Source organism: Pteropus alecto, unplaced genomic scaffold, assembly GCF_000325575.1.
Source record: "Pteropus alecto unplaced genomic scaffold, ASM32557v1 scaffold224, whole genome shotgun sequence".
In the NCBI taxonomy this organism is placed as follows: Eukaryota; Metazoa; Chordata; class Mammalia; order Chiroptera; family Pteropodidae; genus Pteropus; species Pteropus alecto.
Window position 1 is genome coordinate 341577 of NW_006436289.1, and position 22116 is coordinate 363692.

General features: G+C 44.8%; 1 protein-coding gene across 1 annotated transcript in view; it reads right to left on the reverse strand.

The window, feature by feature from the left end:
- Window positions 1-10758, reverse strand: part of TMPRSS4 (transmembrane serine protease 4) — a 26021-nt gene extending 15263 nt beyond the window's left edge. Inside the window, exons 1-5 of the mRNA XM_025047472.1 lie at window positions 10657-10758; window positions 9187-9220; window positions 5731-5844; window positions 2854-3006; window positions 1655-1784 (exon numbers count right to left, since the gene is read on the reverse strand). Coding sequence (XP_024903240.1) covers window positions 1655-1784; window positions 2854-3006; window positions 5731-5844; window positions 9187-9220; window positions 10657-10758 — 533 coding nt within the window. The remainder of the gene's footprint in view (window positions 1-1654; window positions 1785-2853; window positions 3007-5730; window positions 5845-9186; window positions 9221-10656) is intronic.
- Window positions 10759-22116: the final 11358 nt, after the last annotated feature.

The following is a 22116-nucleotide window of genomic DNA, read 5'->3' on the forward strand; positions in this document are numbered from 1 at the left end:
TCTCTCTTTATCACAATGTGCCCACTTTGGCAAGTCACACTCCTTCTCTGAGTCTCTCTCAGCCTCACTTTCTCCCTCTATAAAATAATGGATGGACCAGAGTATCTCCTACTTTGAACCACCTAGGTTTTTGTGGTGCTGGGATGGGAAGGACCTCCTATCTAGTTGGAAGAAGGAAAGTAGAGAAAATTGAGACCCAATGAGAGACGATGGTAAAAATGGACAGTCCCAGGAAAGTCAACCTCTGTTTACTAATTATATCCTGATGAATAATTCTGACCAGCTTTAATTTTGTAGAGCTCAAGACCAGGTGATTTCATGCTTTAGCGAGTTCCAGGAGAACAGACTCTCCAGGAGCCTATAACCTTAAGAGACCCTACTTTCGAAATCAAGCTTCAGCCTGCTGTGCTGGGTACAGCTGACTCTGCAGTTGGCTGGCATGTAGTGGGGAGGAGGGGTGGCTGCAGTGAGAAGGCTGGGCTGGGGTGGCTGCTGGAGGAGGAGGGAATAGCAGTGGCAGGGCAAGCTTCCCAGCTGTCCTGGAAAATGAAGGTGGTGGAGTATCCTTTCCTGAGGGTGCTGGTTGTTGCACCCCATAGAAGGTAGAGAGCATCAGAAGTCTGACAACCAGAGAGCAGGGGACCAAATAAGTCTGCCTGGAACATTTATTGAAAAACGACCTTTAGGTTGCCTTAGGGATGGATAGGAGAGAGTTCTGTCATTGATTGATGGTGTCTGCCCAGCACTTATCCTTTCTGCCTAGTGTCTGGGTGCAGTTTCTTAGAATCCTGAGGTTTGGGGCCTGCATGGGAGAGTTTATTGCACTCTGCAACTGAATGCATGGGTTCTTTTCCATTCTCTCCAGTTAAGCTCTCTAAGTGATCAACTGTCTCACCTCCCCTCAATTTACAGATGAAACCTTAGAGGAAGAGAGAATGATTCAATCTAGAAACAGAAATGCTTATAGAACTCCTGATACCCAGGAATTAGAAGATCCTGTGACAAATTCCAGCCCTCTCTCTCCCAGCTGCTACCCAAGCAAGTTACTTTATCTTCTCAGAACCTATTTCTAAGATAGATATAATAACTACCATTTTGGGTTTTTCCAAGATCAAATGAATATAAATATGTAATACTAATTACTCTTATTATAATTACATACTTTTTCATCACTGAAGATCTGGAACTGCTTTTAAATATGTTGAGAGAGCTTGGATTATTGATGGAGCTCCAATGAAATCAGGTCTGTTTAAACCAAATTTTGGGGGGCCAACATCATTCAAAAACAAGGAGTGAGGAGTAGGGAGTAAAGGAAAGGAGAAGATTGGAAAAGAGCTGGAACCCTGTGTTTGTGGTGGTGGTGGTGGTGAAACATATTCTCTCACTGATGCCTCATAATCATCCCACGAAGCTGGCATTACTTTCCCCAGTTAACTCTTGAGCAAACCAAGGCTCAGGAGATTGAAATTCATGTGGCTTTAAGTGAAAGTGCTGGGATCAAAGTAGTTCTGTTTGACACCCATACCTATATTTTCAGGAAGGACGGGGAAAAAAAGAAGGAAAGAGAGAAGTAGGGGGAAAGAGGAAGGAAGACAGTGAAAGGAGAGAGGTCACAGTGGTGAGGTTACAGTCTCTGGATGCTTGGGCTAGGTACCTGTCAAAGCCCATCTGCCTGCAGGCCGTCTGGGCCAGAGCTTCTGTGAAGTTGTTGAAACAGACGGAGGCCCAGTTCTTCGTGGCTGGATCCAGCACCTGAAGGGTGGATCGGTCTCTGGAGAGGCGGACTGGGAGGGGAGGAAGCTGGGTCAGCTTCAGGGGCCCATCTGGCCTAGCTCCCTCAGAATTTGTCATGAGACCAGCCAACTCCACTCTGCCCCCGTCCGCGCCCACCCCCCCCAGCTGAACTGGGAAGCATCACAGAACACCAACCTCAAGGGAAGCTCGTGCATTTAGCTTTGCCTGATTGAGACTCTTGTTTATGGTAGCTAGGGTGACCAAATGTCCTGAGGTCAATCTCCATTTTGACTTGTTGTCCTGACATAATTATTAATAGTTCCCCCTTTTGCTCCTTTAAGTATAAGTTTTGATGATATATTATATGGCTCCCCTACCCATGTTCCACACAGCTTACCCAGCTTGGGGAAACCTCTCAGTGAGGAACCTAGCTCCTTTCCATGTAAGGTCAGAGTGGGGAGGTTGAGTGAGATTACTACTGGCAGTAGGGGGGCATTTGACTTCTAATAAAAAAAGAACAAATACATAGGAAGTCACTCAGCCCTGCCCCTTCAAAGTCCCCATCACTCATGTTCTGGGCTATCTTTTCTCTTCAGAGCCCAGATAATAGGTGGATCAAATGGGACTTATCCAGTCCAAGAAAGAACGTGGGTCCTTATGTTCAAAACATCTCACATTCCTTTGAAGGACCTAGCTCAATCTTGTTACACAGCATGTTACAATAAACACTTATCTAATGAGTAGAAGAGTCAATAGCTCGTTAATGGCTTTACAGTCTCTTTTCTAGTCCCCCTGAAATAACATATTTCACAGAAATGAGGGAACCCCCCAGGTCATTCAATCTAACTCTCTGGATTACTTTCACACAGGCACAGCAGAAAGCTCAGTTATAATTTTCTGTCCCCTCTGGGCCATATTTGTTCACCAAATATTTACCGAGTGCTTGCTACATGTTAGGTACTGGGATCTAGTAGATAATACATGGTCCTGTTCTCAAGAACCTTATAATAGTGATGGAAAATGACAAGTCAGGTAGCAGATGCTACACAGTGGACCAAGAGAACCTGAGATAACTTCATTCTGTGCCCACTCTCCTGGTCCCTCAGCCCCTGGACTCACCTGCCATTGGAGGCCCGCTGAGAAAGTTCTTGACACAGTGCTCCTCGTCCTCCCCCAAGGCACAGTCCTGTTGGCCATCACACACCTGCCTCCTGGGGATGAAGTGGAGTGGCTGCCCACAGAGGAAGTAGTCTTTGTCCAGGATCACCTTGCCTGGAAGAAAAAGCAAGAAGGGGCAGAGAAGGCTGAGGATCAAGCAGGCAGCCTTGGGCAGGGAGGCTGTGTTTTCCTAAAAATATGCTAGGCTTGGGAATAGGCTGATGCTGGTTCCAGGCCCAGTTCTGCCACTTAGTGGCTGGTGTGCTTGGTCCTGAGCCTCAGTTTTCTTATCTGTAAAATGGAGATAATAACACTTGTCTTATACCAAAGATGACTGAAGAGTCAAGAGAGATAATGTGTGGGGGAGAAATTTAGAAACAGCCCCCACTAGTCTCTTCCCTCAGATTCTGGCACAGTGCTTCTGATAATGGAGGAGACATGCTGGACATGGAGTCTGAAGACCTGAGAACTGGCTTTGCCACCTACTGTGTGACTTTAGATGAATCACTTCCCCTTTCTGGGGCTCAGTTTCCTCATCAGTGAGATGATGATACCACCTCTCAGGGCTGTTGAGAATATTTGGTGAGCTGGTGGTTATGATAGTGTCTCACAACTATCAAGTGCAGTTTTAGAATTAAGTGCTTTTTATCTGGGATAGAAAAACCCATTAAGAGGTTGATGTTTTGTTCTGTTGTCTTCTGCCTGTTGCCTTCAAATTCTGTTGCCCTGTGCCCTCTTAGGTGATGGGAATGAGTTTAGTGTTTTTAACTCCTTAGGGAACAGAAATTTCAATGCTTTTCCAAATTCTCTTGGCAGGAAGTGGTCCTCCTGCCTCAATGAACTCTCCCTTAAACAGAAGCTCTCCTCTGCAGTCCAGCATCACTCCCAGCTGGCCGTAAGAGTAGTGGTAATAAGTCTGATGATGCGTCTACTTATCACTGCTAAGAGCTTTTCGTGCATTGCCTCTTGTAATCCTGGCAACAACTTTAGGAGGTAGGTGTCATTATTAACTCACATTACAAATCAGGAAACTGAGGTTAGAGAGCTAGGGTTTATTTCCCAAGGACACATAGTACTTATGTGGTAGAGCCCAATTTCAATCAGGGTCTGTTTAGCTCTAAAGCACCTTGCTGTCTCTCCACACCTTCCCTAGGGGGCTCAAGATGTCACCCTCTGGCTCCGATGCTCCTGGTTTGAGTGAAGCAAGGGAGAAGGAGCAGGTCACATATTTCTGAGACCTTCAGAGTTTGGTTCGTGCTTAGGAGTCAGGGTAAAAGGCAAGGTCACTCCAGCCTCCTGGGATGAAGCCAGGGCACAGTGTCACCAGTTGGGACCCCAGAAGCCAAAAAGATGAGGGAGCCTACTTCAGGCTGGAGGCTCAGGTTACCTCTTCTGGTTGTCAAACCTTGGGGTCTTAGGCCATGAAAGCCACGCAAGGAGGGCCCAACTCTAAATTATGCACTAGTGCCTACCCTGGCCGCCCTGCATGAATTTGGATCTTATTCTCTCACCACTGTGGTAGGGCATACGCTTAGAGAAAGCAAGCTCATCTTAATATTAGGCTGAACAAAACAGGCTTAGGGTGTCAAATCTGCTGATGCTGCTGCAAACCCAACACCACTTTGGACCAGCCAAGGTCAAAAAGAAATTATTTGGGGTTATTTGCCTCATACCTCTGCAAGGCTCTCAGGGATCTGAGTGGTGTTTGTGTTGTGGATCTGCATTTCCACCGCCACAGGTGGACATGAACTTACTCAATCTGGGGCCTGGGGGCCTGTCCAATCCCTCTCCAATTGCCATTCTCTTTGAGACTAGGTGCTCAAGAGGAGAATGAGGGGTTGATCTCTGAGTGTCCTCCAATGAGGTGGTGGCTGTTGCTGGTGGAAATACCACCATTGGTACAAGTGCAGACTCTTTAAAGGCCCATTTTGGTGGGTTAGCAAATGCGTGGCCTTCGTTATACTTTCTCATGCTTCATGATGGCCCAAACTTTTGCACAACCTGGTTTTTATCCAGATACTTTATACATATTATCTCATGGGTTCTCTGATGTCTCTCTGAGGAAAGTGAGACATTTTATAAGTGAGAAGACTGAGGTTAAGAGAGATTGAGGAACTTACTCAAGGTCACAGAATGCCCTACTCCCTGTGTGAAAGCTGCTGTCAGTAGCCTGCTGTGACTATGGGCGAGATGAAGGCAAGGACTTGATCACAGAATGTGGGCGCTAAAAGGGAGGAATTGTGGGAATGCCTGTTCCTTCAGTTTATTCTTCTTTGTCATAGAATGGCCCGCCCAAGATCACACTAGGTCCCAGGCACTGGCCATGATGAAGGGCTTTAGCTAAAACTGGGGTGGAGTGCTGTCTGCCTGGGTGGTCTTCCCTGATGCCTCCTCTTTTTATCCCCTTCTTACGAGCAGAAATGCTCCCTGCTCTTTCAGCCAGTAGGGCTGCTCAGATCCACTCAGCTCCCAGTCTACAGACATGGGACGAGGAGGCAGAGAGTGTGCCTGCCCGTGCAAATTGTCTGTGGGGTTTGTAACATGTGCAGCTGTGTTCTCTCTATAAAAAACATTATCCGGGATAGAAGCCATCTGGTAAAATTGAAATTTCTGTTCCCTAAGGAGTTAAAAACACTAAACTCAGTTTCCTCAGTTTCCTTTCATTCTTAGAGGAAGTTTCCCTTCAAAGTAGGAGGTGGATACATGTGGATACAAAGCATTATGCAGAACACCAGCCTATGATTCTGATGGGGTAAAAGGGTGGAGGATGAGGGTATGCTCTGAGGGGAGCTGCCATTTACTGTATGGGTGAGGGTGGGGGTGGGGGCTGCCACTTACCAAGGACAGCCATGATGACAATGATTGCCAGGCTCAGCAGTGCTGCGATGATGGGGACCCCCGTCTTTTTGAAGGTCTCCAGGGAAGTTCGGGATTTGCGCAAGGGCGTGACATCTGTGAAGTGGAGGGGAAGAGCTTATGGTCAGCACCTGGAGACCTAGCCTGCTAAGGCCCACAGTCTCCCTGCCCTCTGACTCCCAGAGCTGAGCTGCAGAAATGCTTTGGGGAGAGTTTTCGTTAGCTTCATCAGCAATGGTTATCTCACCTCCTGTCACTTATCCAGGAGTATCCATTTCAGAAGGGCCCTTCAACTGAACTTCCAAACCATGCCATATTCCCCTTTTTGTGCCTTAGTCTGTGCTAGGATGTTTCACCTTGTCCAGTCTGACCTGCGTCTGCCCTGGGAGAGGCACATACCCATTCATTTTACAATCATGTATCCTCTTTCCTGACTTATCTTTTGATTAAACTATAAGCTTGAGGAGGGCACGGGATTCCCTCATAGTATGTACTTAGTAGAAGCTTAATAAATACCTATGAATGAATGCATCCTAATGGCCCTCATCTCTAATTCAATTCAACAAATAACGTGTCTTTAGAATGGTCCTTGTCTTTAAGGAGATTACAATTTGGGGGAAGAGGTAAACAGGGACACAGTTGCCAGTACCGCTAGACACCATCAAAGCCCTTAAATGGGCCCATGTAGGTAGAGATAGGAGAGGAGCTCGGCCAGCTGACAAAGGCCTGGGTGTGGGGACTGTGAGCTCCTGGTGTGAGCTCCTGTCATACCAGATTGGTGACAGCATGTTGTGGAGGCAGCACTGGCAAAGTCAGTGATGCAGAGCCTTGAATACCATCCTAGGGGTTTGGACTTTATCCTGAAGGCAATGAGGAGATATGGGAAGCTTTGAGCAGCAGAGACATGTAATCATGTTAATACTTAGCTGGATACATCTTTCATCAGTGAGGAGAACAATTGGAACAAATGAAAGTAGGGCTCTGGATACCAGGCAGGAGCCTACTGATGCCTAAATCAGAGGTAATGATAACTATACTGTCTATTTTATATGGTACATGGGCAAGGCTTTGAAAAGTTAAATGCTCAGCAAGCAGATTCTTCTTCATCCCCTCTCCTTGCAAGCAATAAGCTGGGGAGGGGGCTGCCATGGGGATTTTTCTGGGGTAAACTAACACAGGAGTCACTGGAGCCCTGAGAATCTCTAGAAAGCAATAAGCTGCTCTCCTCCCTCTCACTTCCACATGGCTTACTCGCTTCTTTCAAAATATACTTCATATGTCACCTTCTTAGTGGAGGCTTCCTTTTTAAAGTTCAATCTTCCAGCATTTCCTATCTTCCTTCCCTGTTTTTTTTCCAAAGCACTTATTCACCTCTAATGTAGTCTATATTTTACCTATTTTGTATCTTTTCTGTCTCCTCCCACTCTCACCTGAAATAAAGACTCTATGAAGATAGGAATTTTTATCTGTTTTGTTCACTGCTCAGTCTCTGGTGATAGAAAAATGCCTGGCTCATAGTCGGCATTCAGCAAATATGTGTTGAATGGATAAATGAACTGCTCTTTGCTTTTTCTTTTAAGCACATACCTTCCATCTTTCTTGCAGGTCTTATTTTATTCTGCCTTGAATGATGATGGCTAGTTATGTCTATATTTCTTTCCTCAGCTCTTCAAAAGCAGAGAATGGCGCCCTTCTGGAGCCTGGTGCCCAATAAGTGCTGATATCATTGAATCTGTGGCCAGGAAAAGTGTAGGAAGCTTTGTGTTTCCTCAACAGGGAGAGTTTAAAACTCAGACACAAAGCTCAGGCTCTGGGGATGTGGGCTCGTACTTCCTCTTATTATTAGGACCTGGCACAAAGCAGGTTATGAATAACGTTAGAAGATATTGTTTTTAAAGTTCTAGCAGTCAGTGTTCAGAACTGTCCTCTTTCCTGTAGCCATGGACATGGTGACATTTCATTCATTCACTTATACATGATTTGTTTATTGAGCCCCTACCTCTGAGGACACAAAGTTGGCTCATTTTCTCAGAGATAAATAACCTATTGGGAGTCCCTTGATAAGTTCCAATGCCTCTGCCCCTGACATTCTCAAGGAGAATGTCATCATAAAGGGAAGGGTTTTCTTGGTTTATTGTCTCATACTTGGTTTAAGTTAATGAGCCCAATGAGCTATAACTAACCTCCCTGCTTGCCACTGTTTTTACCTCTAGCTGGTCATACCCACTGCTGCTGGACAAAGCTTTCATCTTGTCACTTTTCTACCTGAGAACCTTCAAGAGCTCCCCATGACTTCCATATCTGGACCATACTCAGCTCAGGGCTTTCAAAGCCAGTGTAATTTAGCTCCACTCTCCTCACTAAGTGGACTTCTCACTGCTAGTCCTTGCCAATCCCCATTTCTACACCGGCAGGTATAGTCCGGGTCTTACACAGCCCATATTCGTTCTTATCTCCGAATCTTTGCTCCTGTCCTTCCCTTCACCACTGAGGCCCTCATCTCTTCCTTCTGTTAATGATACTTTATTCCTATAGGGCTTTTGTCAAAGCTTGCCTGACCCATGACGTTGCCCCTGATCACGTGGCACTGACCTCCCCATCCTGAGCGCCCTTCGCCTCTGGCACTGCTAGTAAACTTAACTTGTTTTTGGTTTGGCAGTTCTCAGGCTTACTCAAGTTGGGGAGCACTTGGACATCTGGTGTGCTTTGGAGACAGCATGGTCTACTTATATGTGAAATTCTAAGTTTAGATGACATTGTTTCACTTGCTGAAGATTATATTGTTTGTGATCTCTATGAATTTGCAAACTTGAAATAAATAAGCTGTCTAAGTAATTGATTATTTCCTTATTGACCTGTCATTGTTTCGCTGATCTGGCAGCCTATCAGGAGTGGGTATCAATGGTTTAAGAAAATGATAAAAAAAACCCTATCAACTTATTTTCCTCCTGTAAGTCAGGCAAACACTGCCATTTTCTATTCTACCAGTAAAAGCACTTTGTCCAGCTTGTTCCTTGACAGCATGCTCAGAATGTAAACTCTAAGAGGGCAGAGTCTTATTTGCTGTCTTATTTTCTGCTGTAGTCCAGCGTCCAGCCTAGAGCCTGGCACATGGAAAGCACTCACAGTGCTGTTGAGTGAATGAGAGAACGAGTAATTGAGTGAATAAATTGGAGAATCACTGCTCCTGGGCTTTTAGGTTTGTTGTTCTTATTTCCCCAGAGACCATGTCTCCTACTTCTAGAATGAATCCTGGATCTTAGAGTTGCTTAATAAGTGTTTGTTGAATGATGGATAGATGGGTGTATGGATGACTCCCACAGCATTTAGCCTTGGTGCTGGTAGTGAGGGCCACGCAAGAGGGATTTAGTATCTACTTGGTAACTGATCTAAACTCAGAGACTGAGGTAGACAAAGGAGAGCCAGACCTGAACTTACCAAGGCTGTTCAGGGGTTGATCACTATCAGGATCCTGTAATTGAAAGAAAAACAGTCAGTGAGTTGAGGGAGGGAACCTCTCAGGTTGAGGCTAACAACCCAAGGGAGGCTCTTAGTTCTTGTCTATATTCCCCTCTTCCTGCGGAATCTAAGTAGGAGAGTTTCTGTGATATCTAAGTAATTGGTTCAAAATGAAAAATTCAGTTATACCTCTATGTGACCTGGTACAACTAATTTACTAATTGTAGCAAATAGTTAGCAGTCGTAGAAATGATTGGTTGCTGAGTTATTGTTTGTGTTGCTGAGTTTCTTGAGATGATTCTGCTCTACTGTCTGTTTTGTCAATCATTTGTCCACTTATACAGATGTTGTACTTCTGTAAACACTTGAACAGACACTCCACAAAAGGGGATAATCCAGCACCCATATAAGCGCCAAAAGATGTTCAACATCATTATTCATCAAGCAAATGCAAATTCAAACCACAATGAGCTACATCTGCATAGAAACCAGAATGGCTAAAATTAAAAAGGTTGACAATATTAAGTATTGATGAGAATGTGGGGCAACTGGAATTCTCATACATTACTGGTAGTAGTGTAAATTGATGCAAATACTTTGGAAAATCTTTTGGCTGAATTTACTACAGCTAAACATATGCTTATTCTATTATTCCATGGCCCAGCAATTATAGCCAAGAGAAACAAGTGCATATGTCTAGCAAAAAACCTGTACGTGAAAGTGTATAGTGCTTTATTTTAATAGCCAAAATTTGGAAAAAAACAAAAGTCAATCAATGGTGGAGTAGATAAATAACTGTGCTATATTCATAAAATGGAATATAATTCAGCAATGGATAAGAACAAACTAATGCTAAGTGCAATGACACATGGATGAATCTTAGACATAATAATAAAAGAAAGAAACTAGACACAAAAGAGCATTCTCTATATGATTTCATTTATATGAAGTTTAAAAGGTCAAGTTAATCTATAGTGATAGAAGTCAGAACACTGGTACCACTGGAGAGGTGAGGGAAGTTATTAAAAGAAGCATAAGGGAGCCTTCTGGAATGTTGGAAAACTTCCAGGTCGCGATCTAAGTATTGACTACATGAGAGTATATAGGTGTGAAAATTCATCGAGTAGTATGTTTTAGATTTGAGTACTTTACCTAATGTATGTTACACCTAATAAAACTGACAAACAAAAATACAAAACCAGAGCATGATAGTATTTCTGTGAGTGTAGTCTTAAGTCACCATCGACACATATACACAAATACACACAGGCTCTGTTCTTCCGCTTAGTCGCACCACTTCCTGTGTGCACTCAGCACACACACAGCCACACAGGGACACACACAAAGGCTTGCACACAGAGTACACGCATCCCCTTTTTGCAAGGCAAAGGTTAAGGGGGAGGGTGCTGCCAATATTCATGCTCCCTTGCCCTTGTGCCTTCCAGAAACCGTTCTTCTTTCTTCCTTTTCTCTGTCTGGAATCCCCAGGCTGAGGGAGCAGCTCATCTGCCCAAGCTCTAGATCTCCATCCAGGGAGTTGCTGGTCGTCATGCTGAGGTTCTGACTGCTCCAGTGATGGGTGGAGGAACCAAGAGACCTTGAACATTTCCGGCTGGGAATTTTTCTCGTCTCATTTGGAAGGGAGAAGCTTTCTTCCAACACCTGGGTGAGCACCCCGGATTAGATATGAAATTAAATATTAGTCCTGGATGTTGCCTTCTCCCATGGCTGAGCACAGGAGACACAGTCATTGGGAGAAGGAGCTCTTTCCTTTCTCCCCAAACTCTGTAGTCTGCTAGAGGGATGTGCCAGACTTTGCCTTTTGTTGACAATAGGCAATGGGTGGTTGGGGGATGTAGCAGAGACAGCCAGGCTCTGGAGTCTGCAGGGGTGAGTTGAAATTCAGGCTCTGCTTCCTGTTAAGTGTGAGTCTTTAAGTAAGATACTTAATCTCTCTGAGTTTCAGGTTTACCCTCTGTAAAGTGGAGAAAATACACCTACTTCCAAGTGCTCTTGTGAGGATGAAATGAGACATCTGGTGGACAGTACCTGCTCACACATTAGAGCCCCCTTTCCTGTGCCCTTCCATCCTGTGTTCTTACAACATTGGTACAGGATTTTATTACAGCACTCTTCTGTCAAGGTCCCTGTTTCTTATTGCCTTTGTGCTCTCAGTGTTTTGCATTGGGCTTATACTTAGTAAAGACCCAATAACTGACTGTTAAGTGAAACTGAACTCTGGGCTCTGCACTGTGGTTCATTCCGAGCCATTTCTCCTCCACCATCACCAGGACCTGCATAGGGAATGATTTCCAGGATAAAGATGAGAATGAATTGGACATCTCTGCCTTGTTATGGCTACAGAGTCAGGTGATAAAAATACCAACAGTAATCTACACATGATTGGCACATAACAGTTTACAAAGTCCTTTGTCTAAGTCAAATTAAAGGGTGAATAAGATTGATATCAATTGTCTGATAACCAGTATAGTTAGCATTACATAATTAAGTACTAAATTCAACAAACATTTGTTGAGAGTCTGCGTTGTACCAGGCACTGCTCTAGGAGCTGTAGATTCAAAGACAAATAAGACAAATAATTGCAGCAGAATGGGAGATGTGCCTAAACAAGACAGATAAAGCCCTGCCCTCCCCTCAAATGAGGCAGGGGGTGGAGGTTGAGGGGAGCAGTGGGAGGATAAGCCATGCAAAGATGAAAAGATCAGAGAGTGGTGGCTGCTATGCTGAGAGTCAGGGGTGGGGGTGATAAGAAACAGTGGCTGGCTGGATATTTAGAATGTGAGGTCTAGAGAAGGGGTCAGGGGAGGACCTCTGGGCTGAGACTTGAATAATGGAAAATAGCCAGGCAGGTAGGCCAGCAAGCAGGCAGCAGCAAGCTTGCTGTTGGACAAACAGAATAGAGATCCACATGGCTGGAGTAAGGTGAGGATAAGAGGAGGGAGAAAGAGGCTGGTGATAGAAAGGTTCAGTGTGTGGATAGATAAAGGCAATAGGCCTCGCCAATGGATCGGATTCTCTTGGGTTTTTAGTGAGCAGGTAAGGTGTTTGCTGAGATGTGGAAGGCTATAGGAGGGGCAGATTGGAGGGGTATTAATAACATCCATTTAGTGGCCCTTCCCCTGTTAATTCATTCTTTTTCACTGAGTCTACCTGCATATGCATGCATGCATTAGTTGAAGTAGGTAGGGCAAGTCTCTCATTTATTATTAATGCAACAAAGATTGACTATCTGCCTTTGAATGTGCTAGAAGAAGAGACACAGAGGGAACAAAAGAGGCTTACAGTCTCCACTTTCTGGAGCTTTGAATTCCTCATTGTTGAACTGAAGTGACCTCAGTATTCCTTTGGCTAATATGTTTTCAATTGCTCTCCACTGAATAGTGGTTATATAGAAAAAATTCTATGCCTTTTTGAAAACAAAAGAGAAAGAGAAAAAAAAATAAACTAAATTGAAACTGCAGGATAGAAACACATGGACTATGGCTACCTTGGTAATTACTGCATCCCTGGAGTCTCCTTCAGTATCTGGCACAGAGTGGATATTAAACAAATATTTGCCAGATGAAAGAGTTAAGGAAAACATCTTAGTTTCAGGGCTCAGTCCTAGGCCAGCCTTGAAGACACAGACTATGGTATATTCACTCAATGGAACATTATGCTGTAGTCAAAACAAATGAAGTATGGTGCCATGAAATAATATAGATGGTATTAACAATTCAATATTAAAGGAAAAATTAAGTCCCAAAAGATTGCACAGAAGACAGAATCTTTTTTTAGAAAAAAACAAGGAAATAACATGAAATTCGAGATAATGCTGACTCCAGCAGGGGATTTCTAGAATAGTCTGGCCTATGAAAGATATACAGTCGAGATTTGCCAAATTTTTAAACAGAGACTTGCCCACCTACCTCAGCAGGGGATCTCATGGTTAAGTCCTAGCTTTCATTTTGAGTGGTTGGTTTATGGAGGCTTATTACATTGTTGAAACTGTCTAACTAGCTGGTGAGTTACAAGGGGGCCATGCATGGACCAATAGTGAAAAATGTCATGAATCAGTGCCATGCGCCTGAAGGTCAAAGAGGAAATAAAAAAGCAACTGCCTGGAGTTAGAGGAGTCAAACTCTTGTCTTCCCCTTTGCTCCGACTTTCATGCTGCCCCACTTTTTCCATTTAGTAGCCCATTCTTTGGCTTTTCTTGAAGTTTTTCTAGCAAACATCTCTGACACAGAGAGATCAGAGATGATGGGTTGCTAAATTTCTGGGAAGGGGACTTGCTGAAAGTTACAGGTATTAAGGATGATCAACAGGGAGGTACGGGTACATTTTAGGTCTATGAGCAGCAATCGGGAGACACTAGTGTCAATGACTTTCCTGAGCAGAATAGAGATGAGGACACATAGCAGCTGCATGGCCTCTCAGCCCAGAATCAATCTTGAGCTGGGGATAGGAGAGAACAGTGCTGAGAGATATGGGTATCAGATAAGACTCAGGGATCTGGTCAGCCCCCATCACTGTGGTGAGTCCTGCCCTGGTCACAGGATACAAAGCTGAAAGTGTCTCTGGACACCATCCCAGGAAACTCCCTTGTTTTCCAATGAGAGAACAGGCCAGACAGGGGAAATGTCTTGCCCTGGAGTTGATAGAAGGGGGCTGAGAGGCCACCAAAAACCAACTGTGCTACCTTCTGCTTTGCTGGAGGCATCTCCAGTTTGACTCAGGCCCTGGCCATACCTGCCATGGTGTAGGCCCAGCCCAGACCATGAAGAGGCATCAGCCTTTTCTTTTGCATTGGGGCCACTGGCTGGGTCAGGCCTGTCTGTTCTGTTGATTCAGTCTGCTGCACAGACCTGACTCATGAGTCCAGCCCAACTGGTGTTCGACCTATGGCTCATCTGGGGATGAAGCTCCTGCTGTCAGAAGTACAATGGGAGGCTAGGAATGCCCAAGCCGTCAGAGCCCAGAAGGGCCTGAACTAGAGGAGGTGGGCGGTGGGTGTGGTGGAGTTAGATGGCTGAAAAGCACCTGCCAATTGCTTGATTAGCTCAGAGAATCGTCTTCTCTGTTTCTTAGTTGGTCACTGGTAGCAGAAAGACATTAATCCAAGACCCAAATATGGAGGCAGAACAGTTAATTACTGCAGGTGGGTATTGTTATATGGCTTACAGCATCATTCATAAACATTATCTCAATTAATTCTCAGAACGACTCTGAGAAATTATCCCCAACTTACAGAAGAGAAAGCCAAGGCTCATGTAGATTAAGTGGCCACTATGGCCTCAGAGAAAGTAAGTAACAGATCCAGCTTTTGGGGCCATGCTTTTGGACTCAGTGGATTGTTGTCTTCACTTCTCCAGTTTCAGGGCCCTATTTGGGTAAGTCTCACAAGCTGGTGCTGGGCCTTTTGATTCTCTACTCTCCTGCAATGAAGCCTAGTTGCATATAATTAGCATGCCATCAATGTGCAGAGATGACTCTCAGCTTCTCCCTAGCTCTTCCTCTGTCTGAAGGCAAACCCACCTCTGCTTGGTTCTTGGCTCTGCCAAGTCATCCATGAACAAGGATAAGAAGACCACTCTCCCAGAGTGTATTGGGAAAGGGCCTAATGCTTGGCACTGAGTAAGGGCTTTATTGATATAAGCATCCCTTCTTTTCCCTCTTCCACTAGGTTTGCACCTTTCTCTCATGTTTTTTTCCTTTATTTACCAATTATCCTCAGCCCTTGGTGTTTTGGATCCCAAAGAGACTCCTGGTTGAACTTAACTCAGTTCCAACCTTCCAGCTCAGAGATGAGAAGCCCAGACACAAGGCAGTTCTTGTTTTTAAATGGGGGTGAGGATTAAGTGTTTTGCAGAAAAAACACAAAGATCCAGCCTGGGGAGTATGAGTTCTCATCTTGCCTAGTCTTCTGACTTGCTGTGTAGCCTTGGGCACACCCCTTAAGCTCTCTGAACCTCAAGGTCACTTAGGGTAATTGGGAAGTCTCTTTCAGAGTTGGCAAACAGATAAAAGGGTTAAAAACCACACAATGAAATGGGTGTGTTCCACGAGGCTAATAATGAGGTGAAGAAGAGGCAGCAGCTCACAGAGTCCAAAGGAACAGAGAGCCTAGCCAGCTCATTTGTCTGCTGTTCTCGTCAAGCAGGCTGCCCCTGGGGCCTTATTTTCTCTCTTCCTCACTACAATGTTGACTCTGCATTTTCTTGTTCTGGAATGAAGTTGGTAGGGGCAGAGCTGAGGTGACTGGGATGTAGGAGAAAGAGAGAAAAGCAGAGGCACATAAAAGGGGTTTTCTGGTCCTGGTTCAGTCTGTGGCAGCTTCAGGTTCCCATGGAGGCTAAAGCTCTGGCTTTCCACGGTCTCCCAGGGAAAACTTGGAGCCAGGGATGCTGCTGTTGCTAGGTGATGAAATAAACAGGTCCTTTGTGGCTCTGGCAGATGGCAGCTAGGCCAGTGATACAGCAGCAGGGAAAACCCAGGGGAGGGGGTGGGGAAAGTTCTGGGTGAGCCAGGAGACCCAGAGGCTGCTCACAGTCAGCTCACATAGTGGAGCTCAGCCACTGGCTGGCTCAGGTGCTCAGGGAGCTACTCTGAGGAAGCCTCACACTGCTCTCTGACCCTTGAACCTGCATCCCACCCCCAACCTGACAGCAGGAGGCTGTGTCCTCTCCACCCGCACCTGGGATAGGGCAGTTTCATGTCTTTGCCAGGCTGGACCAATATCCTCTCTCTTGGGTGCTTCAGCCATGACAGGTAAGGTGAGGAGAGGAGACATGAGGGCTGGGTGATCATGAGTCAGGAGAGGAGGGAGGGAATTTCCTGAGATGAGCCTGGCTCTGGTGCAGCAGTCCTTTGTGCCTAGAAGGTTCTACAGAATGACAAATCTTCCTGTCTTTCAAGTAGTTTCTGAATTGTTTCCATCTCTAAACAGATTCTCCCGTCCCCCAACACTTGTGCCAGGCACAGGGGGTCATCCAAGCTCTCACATAAAGGACCTCAGAAAACATTCTCACTCTCTCTGCCTGGTGTTTAGGTGTCCTATAACAGCACATTTTCCTTAAAGACTAAACTCAGCCTTGGTTGCTACATTAGAAACCATTTTGCCTTGTTCTAAGCCACATAGGTGCTGACCTGTTGGCAATTTGAGCTGAGCACCTTGGTCCCCTCTCAGCACATAATGGCTCCAGGGCAGAGCCTGGGGCAGACAGGAGGTGTCAAGTAGCCTGCTATTATCTTGCTGCCAACCTGCTGCCCAGCTACCTTCATTTAAGAATTAGGCTTTGTGTTCCAGCATAGCTCTCAACTCCAGGTAGGGCGGGGGGAGAGGGTAAAGGTGTAACTATCCCTGTTTCACAAATGGGGAAAATGAAGAACCGAGCCATAATGCTATCTGTCACCAGGTCACATGTCAAGACAGCGTGAAGGTCAAGAGTGAAGTACATGCCTGCTGGGTTAGGAGACCTGGTTCCTCAGTGGAGGGCTCTTGTCTCCAGATGATGCTGTCCCTCTGGGGTCCTCCTTCTCTTGGTCCCAGGGAGGCACCAAGAGTTGGGAACTCTGCAGCCTTTCTGAGTTCCCAACAATTTTACTTTGCTCAGCTTTCTTTATTTCTCAGGGTGGTGGGTCAGTCTTCCTTCCCTTCCTAGGAAGGTCCAATGGGAAGGAAGGTGCCCTATCTTTGCACACCTGAAGGCAATGCCTGAGTGGTGGCTTAAGGGGACATGACACTGAGACTGACTCTTAGGGGTTTGCCTTTGGGAAGGGCTGATGGATCTTAAAGCTTGGAGGGTTCTCTAAACATTGCAATTTATCTGAACTGAGGAACTGCCATCCATGATGCAGTCTAATGTTTGTAAAAGAATCCCACGCAATTTATACCACCTTTGAAAGATCATACTTCCTTTCACTTTTCCTGAATTGTCATTTAAACTTTAAAGAAGAGGGGTGTGGTGGGAGGGAAGAGGGATTTGGTGTTTTAAAGTCTGACTCTACTATTTACCTGCTGAGCAACCTTGGGCAAATCACTTAATACCTCCTAGACTCAGTTTCTGCCTTTAGAAGTGAGTATGATAAAACTGTGATAAAACTAGAGAGTGGGAAAGGTTGTGTCAGATGCTCCACTTGTTATTTATGACATGCCTTTTCAAATGCCACATGGCACTCATGATTTTACAGACTTGCTCTTGATCCTCCTTGGCTGGTCTTTGGGGTTTAGGGGTCTCAGCTGCTCTGGTTAGAGGTTGTCCCTGTCCGTGCTGCTCTTGAGCTCTGAGTCAGGAGCACTGGCCTGAATCCAGCTCTGCGCCTTACTAGCCATGTGCTCCTGGGCAAGTTTCTTAGTTTTTCTGAGTCTCTGTTTCCTCATCTATAAAATGGGGAAAATATGATCTGTTTCAAAGGGTTGTTTTAGAGAATTAGCTGAGGTGATGCATGTGGTGCCTCTGGCTCAGTGTGTGACATAAAGGAGAGCCTAGTATGTGAAAAATAGTCTCAGTTCCAATTACCCTGGAGGCTTGGGGAGCAGAACCCCACACAGTGCTGGAGGAGGGTCTGCACAGCAGTTCTGTGCAAGGACAGGACTGAACATTATCACCTGTTCTGGCTTCCAGAGCACCAGCCTCTGGTGGGTGGTTTCGCTGCTGCAGCAGAGCTGCCATCTCCTGGCAAAAGCCTTTAGTGATGCCAGGATCTCTCTTGTGAACTGAACTTTGATCCTGTAAGTAGCACTTCAGTGGTGTTTCAGTGACTTCCCTGCATCTATTACTTTGCAGTGGCATAACCTGAAGTTTCTTTACCTCTTTCCTGCCCACCCACATACTCTGTGAATGCTTCATGAACATTTCCTCACTGGGCTGCTATTTGCCAGGGGAGGTTATTTTTTATTTTTTTAATTAATTAATTTTTTATGGTGACATTGGTTAATGAAATCCAATTAAGTTTCAGCTGTACACTTTAACAGTAAGGCACTGTGTGTTCACCTCCCATAGTTAGATTTCTTTCTGTCATCACATATTTGACTCCCTTTACCCCGTCTACCACCCCTCTTACCACCTCCCCCAACCCGGCCCCGCTCACCGTCTGGTAACCATGAGTCTATAGTCCATGTCCATGAGTCTCTGTTTGTTTATACTGTTCATTTGTTGCTTTTAGGTTTATATCCCACATACAAGTGATATCATGTGATTTTTCAACCTTTTCTGTCTGGCTTATTTTGTTTAGCATGATTATCTCGAGGTCCATCCATGTTGTCGCAAATGGCAGTATTTCATCTCTTCTTGTGGCTGAGTAATATTCCATTGTATATATGTACCACAGCTTCTTTAGCCAATCATCTATCGCAGGACACTTTCATTGCTTCCATGTCCTGGCCACTGTGAATGATGCTGCTGTGGACATCGGTGTGCAAATAACTTTTCAGATATGGGTTTTCAAGTCTATGGAGTAAATACCCAGTAGAGGGATTGCTGGATCATATGGTAGATCAATTCTTAGTGTTTTGAAGAAACTCCATACTGTTTTCCACAGTGGCTGTTCCAATTTGCAGGCCCACCAGAGGGTATGAGGGTTCTTTTTCCTCCACATCCTCTCCAGCATTTGTTATTACTTGTCCTGTTGATTATAGCTATTCTAACAGGTGTGAGATGGCATCTCATTGTGGTTTTGATTTGCATTTCCCTACTAGCCAGCGATGTTGAGCATTTTTTCATATATTTATTGGCCATTTGTATGTCCTCTAGAGGGAAGTGTCTGTTCAAGTCCTCTGCCCATTTTTTGATTGGATCGTTTGTATTCTTATTGTTATTGAGTCGTACGAGTTCTTTGTATATTTTGGATGTTAGGCCCTTATTGGAGGTGTTGCTTGCAAATATATTTTCCCATTTAAATGGTTGTCTCTTTACCTTGTTGATGATTTCTTTTGCTGAACAGAAGCTTTTTAGTTTGATGTAGTCCCATTCATTTATTTTAGCTTTTATTTCCCTTGCTTTTGAGATCAGATTCATAAAATCCTCTTTAAGTCCAAGGTCCTTGAGTTTAGTTCCTATGTTTTCTTCTATGCATTTTGTTGTTTCAGGTCTTATATTCAGGTCCTTAATCCATTTTGAGTTAATTTTGGTGTGTGGTGATAGACAACAGTCTAGTTTCATTCTTTCCCAGCATCATTTATTGAAGAGGCTTTCCTTTCTCCACTGTATGTTTTTGGTTATTTGTCGAAAATTATTTGCCTATGTAAATATGTGTTTACTTCTGGACTCTCAATTCTGTTCCACTGGTTCATGTGTCAGTTTTTCTGCCAATACCATGCCGTTTTGATTACTGTCACTTTGTAGTATAATTTGAAGTCAGGCAGAGCGATAGGAGGCTGTGTTTTAAAGTGGACAGAGCACAGGCCTCAGGCAAATAATTTAATCACTAGGCCTTCAATTTTGTGTGTGTGAGATAGAGATAGAGAGAGAGATTGAGAGAGAGAAAGAGAGAGAAGTCTTCCTCTTAATGAGACCAATGTGCTGACTGAGAACATATAGAACATTGCCTGGTGCATAATAAGAATGCAATAAATGTTAGCAATATTAATAAAAATTAAAAATAATAATGCTTTATCCATTCATCCAGGCATTGTTCAGGGGGCTGAATATATAGCAGTGAACAAAAGCGACAAAATCTTTGTGCCCATAGAGCTTATATTCTATTATTTTATAAATAATTAATAACTAATAATGATATGAATATAGGACTTAGCAAGTGCTTGACATAGATGCTCAAAAAATTATTAATTATTAATTATAAACGTACGTAGGAGTCGAACAGTGGTAGCTATTTTTATGGTTTCGCTATGCCAATGGGCCTGACTTCAGGAAGGGGATCGATGGACTACAGTACACTGTGGGAGAGTGAGTAGGGCAGTTAGGGAACCTGAAGTGATGTCACATGACCTATGTGACCTTTTTATGAACACAGAATGGAGGATGGAGGCCAGAGAAGTGAAGACCTACTGTAGCACAGATGTAGTCCTTTAAAATCGGAGGGCCATCTGAAGGAAGAGACATGCTGGGGACGAGTGGGAGAAGTTTCTCTTGACAAAGGGAAGATTATTTTAAGCAACAGAAGGTGTGTGAGTAGAAGCTGGATGGTGAAGGAGATTTCTACAGTAGACAAATCAAGGCCAGATAAGGGTTCCATGGCACCTGCAGCAGAGCAGGGGTGGCGGGGAGGGGTTGTGGGGGCCCCAGAGGTTGCTGCAAAGGGAGGGAGGCAAAAGAGTAGAGGGAGGGGGCCACAGTCCTTTCAAACACTGCAGCTCTGTTTTTTTTGTTTTTGTTTTTTTCCCGTTTTCTAGATGTTGGTTCTACCTTAGTTGTCAGTGGAGCAAAGGGCTTTGAGGCTGAAACAAATTTAGGGAAACCACTTATCTAGAAGACCTGTAAGGTCCTTTCCTTAGGGCCTGGGATTCTGAAGATCTTGCTGTTAGCCTGGAACTTCTGTTACTTCCTCCCACAGATAAGATGAGTCCTAGGCATGATTTACTTATAATTTTCTCTCTTTAAGTCAGTTGTCCATCCTCAATGATCTCATGGTAGCTTGGTTTTTTTTCCTAAGCAGCATTGGGTGTGAAACTTCATCTCTGTCTTCTCGAAAATTTTGCCCATGTGTGTTTTTTTTCTCCTTCGTGACCTTTAGTAGATTAGCGAGGGATGTAGGCTCTTTGCAGAAATGACATTGTCTCTCCTCCACTTGGTTGTGCAGGCTGATGATGCAGTCTTCACTCAGTGAACACTTTATTATGAAATCCATCAGCTTCTTGGTAGGTAAGTGGGGCCTCTGGTTATCCAGTTTCTACTACTTCAAGTTCAAGTTCTAGTTTCAAGTTTAGGCCTAATATGTCCACATTTTGAAGAAGGAAGGCATAATGGAAAAGCTGGGCACTTGATATCAAAGTCCCAGAGCCTGGAGTCTCAGCGCCAGCTCTTCTTGGCTGAGTGACCCTTTTCAAGTTGCTTAAGCTCTTTGAGCCTCCATTTCCTCATCTGTAGAATGAGGATCATGATGTCTCAGAGAGTTGGTATAGGACCAGGGAGATTCTGGATGTGAATGTTTCTCTAGCTGCAAAATGCTGCACTTACTGTGTTTGGGTAGAGATGAGATGTTGCTGCTGTTGTCATTATTCTCTTCGAGACCACCAGTGTCTTCTACTCACTAGGATAGTTCCCCTGACAGCCTGGCAGGACTCTCTTCTCTGGGGATCAGAGATGAGATCATGAGTGAAAGTCCCCAGCATCAGGGTGGTATTGAGGTGCAGGTAAGATGGTGTGGCCTCAGCTACATTGCTCTCTTCTTGTTGACATCTGTGGGCGAACAAGTGCCCTGGGCAGGACTCTCTTCTCTGGGGATCGGAGATGAGATCATGCGTGAAGTCCCCAGCGTCAGGGTGGTATTGAGGTGCAGGTAAGGTGGTGTGGCCTCAGCTACATTGCCCTCTTCTTGTTGACATCTGTGGGCGAACAAGTGCCCTGCTGTGCCTGGGGTGGAGGAAGCAGTCTACCCTGCCTCTGTTCCATCTATGGAGTATATGGAACTGAGGGCTTCAATTATGTATATTCTTCCTTGAATCTCCCACAGTGTCTTATCAGCATGTAGCACACAGTATATACTCAGGGAACACATGCTAAATGAATGAATGCACATTATAAAGGAAGAAATTGAGATGGTGAGAACTGCCTAAAGCGTTTATTGGCTCAGCTACACTAGCAGGAGAACCCAGCCAGATCCAGGTACAGGAAATTTCATGACAAAAGACATTTTTGCCGTCCCTAGATAGGTACCCACCCCTGGACAAGGGCTGTCTCTGGTTGCATGTGGATTACATTAGGAAGCTGGAAGTTGCTCTGGGAGGGA